Here is a 12,241-nt window from a genome sequence, read left to right as displayed (position 1 = left end):
ACTGGAAGCTGTCCTGCTCTTATGAAGGTGGTGGCTTTAGATTTCTTCCACTGTTTTCTCAAATCCCTTCTCTCTTTGACCAGGTGCATGATTTCTCACTACCTTCTGGACTTGGGAGGGGTTGTTGTTTCCTTTTACTCTCTTTTTTTGCTCTGAATCTTTCCACCCCATATATGTAGTTCAGGGCACTCATTTTATCCAGCTCCTTCTCTGCTGTTTCTCTGAGGTGTTCTCTCAATCAGGATCTTACTCAGGTCTGCGTTGACTGTTGTCCACTCTTTCTTGCTGCAGGACTTTGGCCACTTCACTTGAGGTCTGTAGCGTTGGATGTTCCTCTCCGTAGTAAGCTGCATCTGGTTGGGTTCCAGATTCTCAGATGTTGTGCTCAAACTACCCTCCTCAGCCACTGAGGTACTGATGCTCAGTGGACTGTGGGTTGTGTCCTGCCACTAAGCTTCACTCGACTGATTCAATCTTTTCGTCAAGAGATAAGAGTCAATGCAAGGTCCAGGCATCACCTCCTTCAAACCCTTCATCCGCCCTTTATGTATTTTTAGGCCTCTGATGGATGTTAATTTGGACCAGACGCAGCTGCATATTTGGTGTTCTTGTCTCACAGCTGATGCTATATGCCATGCCGATTATCTGATTCACTGTTGTATTCATGCCAGGGTCAATAACCAGGTTGTCAATCGATGAGTCATCTTCTGCCCCCACTCTCGCAGACTCTAGGGGTATTTTCCTTTTTGAAAGAAAGAAAGAAAGTTGTTTACAGTTATCATTCAAATGATCCCAGCATTTGGCAAGAGAATTTGCATTTCTGTTTTCCAAATATTTATTCAAACTATGATTGCATAGTAGTAGTGGCACCATTATGAAGGAAGAATAATGTAAAGTAGCTATATAGTGTGTGTGTGTGTGTGTGTGGGTGTGTGTGTGTGTGTGTGTGTGTGTGTGTGTGTGTGTGTGTGGGTGTCTGGGTGAAGAAGGAGAGGTTGCAAAGAAATTACCTTGATATTCTTTATAGATGCACACACACTCTGTTTCTCTGGAATAATGTACCTCTGTTGCCCACAAGCAATTTCTGAAATTTAAAAAGAGGTTATGGCATGTCACACCTTATTTACTTCATAGGAAAAGAGACCAAAAAACAAAACAAAAAAACAATAGACTAAATTTCCCATAGAGAAAAATAAATAAATAAATAAAACACTTATTTTAAGGTAAAAAATAAAATAAAAACATGTGAGATTGAATGGAGAGGTGATGCATGGCTGAGCAATCACATACACAATGGCATACCAGTGTGCCAGTGGCTCTCTTGTGATTTATTTAAAAGCACTTACAGCTGCTGTGCCACAATACTGACATAAGGCAAACTCTGCATGTGCAACAAATCTGTGCAGATGCCAGCCAGAGACTCGTCTGTGTTTATGTATGTAAAGAATATATAGAGAGAACATGGTGAAATTCACCTCAACCATGCTTAAAAGCCAGTAACAAGTGGCTAAAACACGCTGATTTTAAATAATACAAGTGCAGATTAAATATTAGACACTCAAAGCATGTGATTAGATTTACTGGAAATTTTCACTTTGTATGCATGAACGTAGTATTCAGTTCAAAATTAAGTGAACATGCGTTGCTAACCGTAAAGTCCAAAGAGAATGGACACAAGCTCCTTCTCTTGCTCCTGCAAGAAATTGTGGGCAATGTTACATGACATCTGGAACAACACAGAAGTGTTTACACACTGACTAATTAAAGACAAGACACAGGTGTTGTTGAAGGACAGGAAATAACCATGGCAATTTGTAATTGCATCATAGCAAACTTATTTTGTTTCTGCAGTATGTATATTGTATGTTAATTTTCTGTGTGTAAAATAATGATGAAAAAAAATGATAAGAAAAAGTATCATGATGCATAAGACTTTTTTATTGTTTGTACATCTCTCAGTCATCAGTGTATTGCATTACATTATATAATGATTTACATTACAAGCTGTCAAAATGTATATATACATACATACATACATACTGTTACATATATATATATATATACATATATATATATATATATATATATATATATATATATATATATATATATATATATATATATATATATACATACATATATGTATATGTGACTCTACAATTTTCATAGTCATGAAAATAAAGAAAACTCTTTGAATGAGAAGGTGTGTCCAAACTTTTGGTCTGTACTGTGTATATATATACGGTATATATATGTGTGTGTGTGTGTGTGTGTGTGTGTGTGTGTGTGTTAATTAATTACAGGGTGCTGTGATTGAACGAATGAATCACAAATTAAGTTGCATTGGATTGGATAAATAAGTAACCTCAAAAGATAATTTTAAAGCTATTATTGTGTTAAATTTTTAGGCTACAATGGAACATCTCAGGATGTTTGTTCATTTAATGTCACTAATGACCAAAACAGCTTAGTTACCAACAATATTCAAAAGAACTTCTTTTATGTTGTGCAAAAGAAAGCAAGTCATTCAGGTTTGAAACAACATGAGGGTGAGTAAAAGATGACAGAATTGTTTTAATCTTTTATACATTTTGGGTGAACAATCCCTTAAATGTATATGTTTATATATTTATTAATGAAAAGATACTCTGAAATTACTCTGAAATTAAGTCATGGGTTTAGTTGATTTTATAGCCTTTACTGAAATAAGAGAGGCAATGGGGGATAAGATTACGTATATCATGAATCAGGTTCAAAGTTTCTTACTGGTGTAACTAGCATCACATGCCATATCAGTGCTCACTGACTACTCTATGCAATGCCTCCAGCTGTTTTAAAGCTTTAAGTAGCACTGGTGACATTGCTGGTTACACTGCATTGCCTCAACAGGAGACTGTATTAAGGACAGGATCGGCTGAAGAACTCATGCTTTCCAGCTGTGACTCTCTAATGTGACTGTGTTGTACAAATGCTGATGAAACTCTGAGCTGGCCACCTGGGATATCCAGCTAGATTCTGCTGAGGACAGAGATTCGAAAATTAGCCACCATCTCACCGGGTACCACTCAGTAGAAGCACATTCAGCAAACATTGTGTGCACATTGCTGTATTGTTTCTGAGTTATTAATAAATAAATAAAAACTGTTGAACTAGCAGTTGCAGGAGAGGGTTGATGGATAACAAGGGTGCTTGATAAATCAGACACATCTCTTTCCTCTGAAATGCCCTAAACTGGGGGCAAAACACATTTAGTTGCTTTTCTCCTACTTGCTTTTCTGTGTGCATTGTCGTCGAGCTCCCAAACACCATTACTTTAGCGCTCCACCGTGAACGTGATTAATGAAGTGTCAGTCAAGAAAAGTGTCAGGTCGCTACAAGCATAAAAGCCATGTTCCCAAAGTCCCTGGTGGGAAAATCTGCCTTCTGCCTCCTCAGCATGTTATTTAACATAACCCCTCATCATAAAGCCTGGATCAACAGTTGTCTAGTTAAAGATAATTACTGCATCTGCTTTCAATCTTCAAGCATATTAATAGTGTCAGAGATTAAAAAATCAACATGTTTGACACTTTTATTCTTAACATTGATGATGTGTGATAAATGCCCGCAGAACATTACTAATTAATGGGAAAAAAATGTTAGAAATTCTGAAATAAAATCTAGCCATCATAAGAGAGTTGTGGGTGGTAGCCTACACTGCTGCCATCGTTATGGTGTTCTCTTGGGTTTGAATCTGGTTGCTATGTGGTTACTAGGGTGTTTTGTATATATGTCTAGAACTGAAAGGGGATTTATAGGGTATTCCGAGGAATTATTATTATTACATCTTTTTTTAATTTTTTTTATTAATTGTTACACTCTTAAATATAAAGGTGCTTAAAGTTAGGTTGCAAGGATGCTCCAGGTGATTGCTTATCTATTTGTATCTCTTAAAAAAGGAATATAATAATAAACATGACTGTTGAGTACAGTGTTCAGGGTTGCACTTTATTTTACAGTATGTGTACTGTACTTATAGTGTACTTACAGTGTATTTATCTAAGAAGGTTCTGGAAATACAAGGTAACTACATGGGGTAGGGTTAGGTTTAGGGGTAGGTTCAGGGTTAGTACCTAGTTATTACATAGCTATTGTAATTACTATAATAAGTACATAGTATTTACATAAGGAACAGGACTGTAAAATAAAGTGCTACCGTGTTCAGTCTTCAGGTGATCAGGTTGTGTGACAGCTGTTGTAGGTTAACAATCTAACACAGCTTGCTTTAATGAGAAACCTGCACATGTGAAAGCAGATGGATAAACATTAAATAGACAGGATGGGAACACAGGATGAATCAAGCAGTGCATTTCACAAATACCATCAGAAGAAAATAGATAAATTGCACTTGTGTGGAAAAGATATTAGTCAGTCCTTTTCATTAGCTACAAAAAGACTAATTACATATCATTCAAATGTATTTATTTTTTATTTATTTATTTTTAGATGCAAAGCCAAATGGTCATTTCGGGCCACTTCACTGCTATGAGCAAGTATCTTATGTTCATGGAGTCTAAAAGTAAATTATTGAGCTCATGTAAAGTAGAACCATTGTTATTTCACAAGTGAAACAGCCTTGGTGCATTTATGTCATTGCATTTTATTTATTTTTTCTATTATTTGCCATGCTTTCAATTAAAATGAACAAATCATTATAATAAAACATGGTATAGGCCTTTGATTATAGAGAAAGGATTCCTTTTGAAATGATGTCTGCCAAAAGCTTGCATCAAAATTCATTCACTAGTAATTGTCGGGCACGTTGTTGTTTACTTTGCAGGTAAGTGATTTGTCTAAATTGCACTACTAAATGTAAAATGAATCAAAGAAAGATTAGGGCACAGTTCCAAAGTAACTATTTCCATCTGAAAGCCTTTCAAACTCATTTAAACATAATTCAACTTGTGTACTCTTGAGTGCAATTCACTGTTTGCATTCAACAAGCAGTAATTGTTAAATCACAGTAGCATTGTGTCTGACACTCTGCACAAATATGAAAACTCATGTGATGTGAGGTACATTTTTTTTTTTCCAATTTAGAAAAGTGTTGTTATTTTTTATTATTCCACTGCAGGTTGAAGCTGCTGTTCTTGTAATTTCCTGCCATTTTGGCCCATGCAGTTCACCCAGCTTTCCTGTGGGCTTGAAATCAACTTTTATATGGGTCCTCCTGCCTTCCATTTACAGAAGAAGTTCAACCACCTACAGAAATTCCACAGATTACCTCCTTGCAACGAAAATGGAAAAAGCTGAATCTGGTGTAAAAAAAAAAAAAAAAAAAAAAGGTCTCCCAGTACTGATTCACTTTTTATTATGACCTCACATAATCACACGTAAAAACATACTAATGTTATTTCATCTTTGTCAAAAATAAATATATTATGTATTATGTAATCATTGAGTATTATGTGTCATTGACAACACATTATGAAACATGAGCATTTCAGTCTGTGAGGCATTGCATTATTTGGTGATGCAGTGCTATTAACGAACAGACAGCCATTATCCTGTAGTAGAGAGGATTTTGAAAGTATCCATCACCACATTACGGAAGCAGGTTCACACAGTCAGTGAGTCCTCATAGAGTCCTCAGAGAATTGAGGAGACATCTCTGATTGCTCAAAGTTAAACCCAGGAGAATCAAACCTGACAAGCTGTCTCCATGCTGGAGAGGTTTCTTGAAATCCTGAAGACACATTCTGAGCATTTCTTGATATGATGTTATTTCTGGCAATAAAAATATTAGGCCCAGGGTAACAATACATTGTTGCATCCTTCAGATAGAACAATGCAGAAGTTAGGCATATGATCGTTAGGCATATAATCGTATTTTTTTCTTTCATTGCTTGTATTATAAGAACATTCTAAATGTATTCTAACAGTCTTCATCGTGCAGTGAATGCTTTTGCACTGTCAAGACAAGTTTTTGATAGTTTTTTGCAAATTCGGTGACTAGATATGTCAGCTATCGTCCCTCAGTCCGTCACACATACAGCAAAGCATAATGTTGGGGAATGTCTTTCAATTAGAATCAAGGAAAAATCATACCTTTTCTGTTGGCCACCTTTTTTATTTTATATATATATATATATATATATATATATATATATATATATATATATATATATATATATATATATATCTGAACTTCAAAAGTTGCACTTAAACCATTTTGTGCAAAAACTCGCTTCAGCTTGTGAGCAGCTTGTTACAGTACCGAGTTCTTGGTCAATCATGTATTGTGAATTATCATTTAAATAATTTGGAGAATTTTTACATTTCATTTGCAGGATGAGTTTTACATAATACACATATTATTCTAGAGGGTATGGTAAGACCTACTTTATGGAGGACCTACCTACCTGTACTTTTAATTGTAATTTAATGTGCACCATTTATCAAGCTGAATCTGGTTTTTGTGATGGTTATAGCAGCTGATGGCACCCATTCACTGCAGAAGCATTGATGAGCAAGTGACATAATCCTCCTATTAATAGCAAATATTTACATAATTCATTCTGTAAATGCTTTATAGCAATAATTTTGACTAAACTATAATTAAAAACTCTATAACTGCAGTATACTTAAATTATTCTGTAAGCACTCTTATTACTTCATTTAAAGTAAATATGGTTTGTTTGTCTAAGCGTGGAAGTTAATCTAATATCAATTTCTTTGTGTGTAATCACTTATGTTCATCCTTCTCACTTTGGGAGGAAAAATGCTAAATTAATGAAAGTAAATGTAATAATGGTTAGCTTATGAATAGCCTTTTGAAACATCCCAAATTAATCTTTTATTGGGAAATTTGTTGGATTGCTGCAGTTTTTCCACCATTTTTGTCTATGTTTATTACAAAATAAATTTGCATTTCCTGCCAGGCAGTTTGAGAATCAGGAGTGATCTGGAATGGATCAGTTTGAAGGCCATTATGAAGATAAACTACAGTGCTTGCCTATGTAAGCTCCTCTACATTATAAATGGCCTGAGAGTGAGGAAATTTCCAGAAAATTAAAATTTTTGCAAAAATTATTGCTTTTAAACAGAAAATGAAAAGTTTCTCCAACGTGGGTGTTAAAACTTTTTTCATTGTACTTATGTAATCTGTTTAAGAGTACACACTATATTATTCTGTACATAATGATCTTCAGAATCGAAACACTACAGCCTCTGGCCTTCTTCAGATTACAACTCACATGGTGGACCAGTATATGGACAGGTCCAATTAAAAAAGACATTACCACACAGGCTCAAGAGGGCTTGTTATATCATATCATCAGCCCACTGACAGGAGTGGCACATCTGCATACATTTTGGATGAGCTGTTGTGTTTCTCTGGAGATTAAAGTCTAGGTCTGGCAGAGGTGTATAAACTGAAGTCTTTTTCTTCCAGCTTGTGCAAGTGGTTGAGATCAGAATAATGCACATTTGTATACATGGACTAAAATAACTAAATCAGATTTTAGAACAATGACCCTCAGACTATGACACAAACATGCCAGGTCTCCATACATTCTGTCGTAAAAAAAAAAAGAATTTCCCCTGTGTGTGATGCTGTGGTAACATGGTGAATAATTTCCTTTCATAAGAGCATGTCTCTTCTGACAACACAATTACTTGGTGTGTTCACACCACTGTTTTTCTATAAACTATCATTAAATAAAACGGAGCACTATCAGTGTTCAGCTTATCACTCATTTAAGCCTCACATATTTGGTTTACATAATTATTTTTAAACTGATTTATGCTTCAAGCTTCCTGACTGCACTTTACTTAATAACCTTATAGGTCAAAGAAGAATTATTCACAATGTCTTCCATATGTGATGTTTGATTGCACAAGAGGCTTGACATTTCAAAATGATCCAACTCTTTTAAGTTACAGTATCCACACAAACTATTGTACATTTGAGAGCTGAGTAGGATAGTAATGGATTGTGGATAAACTGATATCCACTGTTGAACAAACTGAAGTTAGAAAGTACAAAATTTAAAGTGCAATACTTGACAAAATATACAACATGAATATAGACTTGCATTGTATCTTTGGTTAAACTTAACAGGAAGGTTTAAAGGGAGCCAAACTATAATAATTTTTTTCATACCGTTATTTAAAAGTTTTATATCTTTGAACAGCTTTTTATCTCTTTTAATTGTATGAAAATCATGGAAAATAGTTCTTTGCAGAAAAGTGTTTTTTTTTTTTTTTTTGAAAGACACTAGTAGTCCACACATGGATGACAAGAAACGGATTGCATGCATAGAGGTACAAAAATTGGGCACAATTACAGATTTTCATTCATTTAGTTCCATTCTTATGTCAATTCAATGCATGTCAATTTGTCATAGGCAAAACATTAAGGATCCCTCTCAACTAAGAGAACCCTGTCAGATGGACCATAATAATATTAAAGTTTAAAGTAAATAACTATTTGTTCAAAATTATTAAATTAAACTGCTATATATTTTTAGATATAACAGTTAATACTTAAAACCGTGTATAAAAATTTAAATTGTATAAGGTAGTTTTTGTATCAATTTTTTAATGAATTATATATTTATGTTTCCATTTTTTTTTTAAGATATACATATTTAAACAGTGGCATACATAAAAAAAAGATTGTTTTCATGTCAAATTTATTTAAACAAACATTACAGAAAACATCACTGACGAAAGGTTGAGTGAGGATATAACAAATATACTGCATATATTCAGCAACCCTTCTCTCTCTCTCTCTTTTCTAGTTGACTAAAGAGCTATGGACACTGAATGACGTTCCTGCCTTAAATGCACTGATACAGTATGATAATGGGTAAATGTAACCTTGCGTGACATTGTTTAACTAGCTGTTTTATTGATGTATTTCCACGGCTTAAACACAGACAGCAATTACACAAAACATAATCTATTTAAAATTGGAAATGATCTTTTGGCATGCATTCTGATGTTCATTCATGGTAATTTTGTGTATATCTAGTAGTCAAGTAATGAGGGAGAGAAGATAAGTTTGCACTCTGTGCTACGGACCACATTAAAGTGCGCCAGAATAACGTTTGTGGTTTAATTTTCAGAATAAATTAACACTTGAAAGCCGTAATGTTGTTTCATTTCAAAAGTAACAAGTGACAAAGATTATGGCGATTACATGGATTATTGGATGGCAGGTGTAATGCAAATCTAATGTTTAGTAATGTTTCGTTTGCGCATCAACAGAAAACAGCAAGACCAAAAGATCAATCACATTTCATCAAAATGAAGACTAAAGTTCAGAAATGAGCCAACATAGGGCTACATTTTATTGCTATTTTAAAAAATTTCAAATATAAGTTTATACCAATAATTTGTGCTGAAAATAAAGAAACAAAGTCATGTACTTTACTGCTGCTTAAGTCCATCCTCGTCTCTTCACACCAACAACTGGTCTGTTGCTAGTGAACCTGAAATCAATGCAGCTGTGGGGTTTCTCCTCTCAACCTGTCATGATGTTGTGTTGGTGAAATGGAAAGTAACTCACCTTCAAGAACTGAAACGACACGGTCAGATTTTATATGCATTTGAAATTAATTTTATTAAATTTTTATTTTTTCCCTGGAATGTAATAATAAGGATGATGGAAACCTCAGTAAATTTACCCCAACCCCCCCCCCCCACAACATTCAATAGTCCTTAATAAATATCAGTTATCCTGAGCGTTGCTTCCACGGTCTACACAAATGTCAGGAAGTCATGCTTTTGACTAAAATCTTGATGACATCATGGTTCTAAGCGAAGGAAACCAGTTTTCAAAAACGTAAAAAAAAAAAAAAAAAAAAACTTTAAATTAAAACTTAATTAAAATAATGCATTTAGCAGACGCTTTTATCCAAATCAACTTACAGTGCATCCAGGCTAACATTTTTTTACCCAACACATTTAAGTTTAAGAACTGAATTAAGCAACCAGAAATTTGATCCATCAGCATTTCCATTGCTGTAAACAGTTTTTTGTTATAGTGATGAGTGTCTGCACATGACATTGTGTGAAAAACAAACTATGTGTCACAGCTTGAACAGGAAGTGTCCGTTGTAGAGGTGCTGTTGCCACCCAAAGCAGTGTGTGCTGCAGGCGATGAACTGTCATTTTTTCTCTTTAACAAATTCCCTGTGTGCTATTACACCCAGTTTAGCTATCACCACGCCAATATCTACAGAGTTTCCTCGTCGTCCTCCAGACCGCTGCTTGACCTCGTGGGCAGGGACTCCTTTAACAGGATGTCATCGACCTGCTTTGCACTGTCCTCTGGCTCCTCAGGTATGGATGGGGGCAAGCTGTCAGCATCCGAATTCAGCACATAGCCTGGCAGTGTGGCATGGGCACTGATAGTTGGCCCCCCGCTGCTGCGGTAGACTCGGCTGGAGAAAAGCGTGGTGGAGCGGGTGCCAGGGCCCCCAGTAGCCAGCTGGGACTGACTGCTGGTGCTGTTGTTAAGACCTGTCAACACAGAACCGTAGCGGTAGCTCCCACACACCACCGGACCCTTCCAATCAAACGCTAGGTTCCACCGGGTCCATGTTTTCTTGATCTCAGTCTGGACCTGTGGATCAGAGTTAGATGCTAAAGAACACTGGATGTTGAAATGCACAGGAACTTTTTTATACAATCACTAAGGCAGATTTCTATATACTGTCAGTCATAAAACAATAACCTTAAAAAACAACAGGTACCATAATACAATGTTTTGTTTTGTAAAAACAATGTACTGCAGCTATTGAATGTATTTTGAACCAAAGCACTCAAAAATAATCTACAGTTTAGCCCACACTAATTGCGGTCTTGTTCACTGCATTGAAAGTTTTGGGAAATGGATCCTAGTGATTGTTAAATTCTCCTAAACTCCAACACTACAGTCTACCCCGACAGTTAGGATGACGAACACTTAAAACTTCACAGTTTGTTCTGACTGGTCTTGATTAAAAACTAACATATGTTGCAAAGCACTTTTACAATAGGTTTAAATTAACAGTATTATTACATCTATACAACATTCAATGTGATTTAATGGGTGGGGGATCTCCATTAACACCACCAGTTTCTAGCATCTGCCTGGCTGAAGCACTGGCAGCCGCTGTGTGCCAAAACGCCCACCACACACTGGCTACTGGTGGAGTGGAGACCAAGAAACGTAGCCAATCAGTTTAAATAAGCATGAGTAGGAGGTTATGATGGATGGAGACCAAAGTGCAAATTTGTCCAGCATGCCAGGGTTGTATTCCTACACATTTTATTTTTTTAAGGAACCCCCCTGGGATTGCTAATGACATCAAAGAGTCAGGACCAGTTTAACATCTCATTGGAGTCGGCTGCTGGGTGAGTACTCCCTGCTGGCCTCACTAACATCCAACAGAAGCATAACTTTCTCAAGCAGGCTTCCAATCCACATAATAACAAAACACAACCCTAAGGTTTCCACCATAGGAAAGGTCTCCTCTTGGTCCTGGTCCAGTGGAATCTCTAATGGGGAGACAATCTGAGCATCCCTGCCCTGCAGGTGCGTGTCTTATCTCAAGTAGACCTCAGAACGTTTTCTGGTCTCCTTGTGGCTCAGGCTTATGGATCCCTCGCTAAGTTCTTCATGTGCTTATAGCATGGCGCTACTGGATATGTATAGGCAGGGCCGTGCAGAGACCTTTGGAGGGGCAGGTGCTCAAAGTATAAAAAGGGCACATGGAACAAGGTTTTAAATGGCGCTGTTCAAAATATCAATACAGCAATATATTGTGATGCATTCCTTGGGGATTCACGTATCGATATGGATGGTTATGTATTGATACAGCAGCAAATGCTTTGAAGCAAAGAAACAATAGAGAAGACAATTTTAAGTTTAAAATAATAACAGCTCTTGGATTAGAAACTGAAATGTCTTAAATTGTCCCAACCTGATGGCTTTTTCTTCTCTGTTTCAGCATGAATCTATTATTTTAACCATCACTACTACTCTTGCACCTAATCAATAAGTCCACCTTAAATATTGATACAAAACATAAAAAACTGATCCACTGGAATATAGTGATTAATATTATTATTACGGTTGTAGTTGTTATTGTCTACAATTGAACACCTTTGCAACGTAAACAAATGACAGGCTACATTTGTTATTCATATCCTTCACTCTGTACTTTGATGTCAGGTATATCATGCATTTTTTTATTGACATTGATATTTT

At 35.9% G+C, this 12,241-nt stretch overlaps 1 protein-coding gene across 1 annotated transcript in view; it reads right to left on the bottom strand.

Annotated features, from left to right (window-relative positions):
* Positions 1-9,727: 9,727 nt before the first annotated feature.
* The window catches only part of LOC127964581 (parathyroid hormone 2 receptor-like), a 58,714-nt gene continuing 56,200 nt past the window's right edge, over positions 9,728-12,241 (bottom strand). The window contains exon 13 of the mRNA XM_052564812.1: positions 9,728-10,612. Within this exon, the coding sequence (XP_052420772.1) occupies positions 10,223-10,612 (390 nt within the window). The 3' untranslated portion in view covers positions 9,728-10,222. The remainder of the gene's footprint in view (positions 10,613-12,241) is intronic.

Source organism: Carassius gibelio, chromosome B9 (assembly GCF_023724105.1).
Source record: "Carassius gibelio isolate Cgi1373 ecotype wild population from Czech Republic chromosome B9, carGib1.2-hapl.c, whole genome shotgun sequence".
NCBI classification, from domain to species: Eukaryota; Metazoa; Chordata; class Actinopteri; order Cypriniformes; family Cyprinidae; genus Carassius; species Carassius gibelio.
The sequence above is the reverse complement of the archived record's forward strand: the minus strand, read 5'-3'. Positions and strand labels throughout refer to the sequence as shown.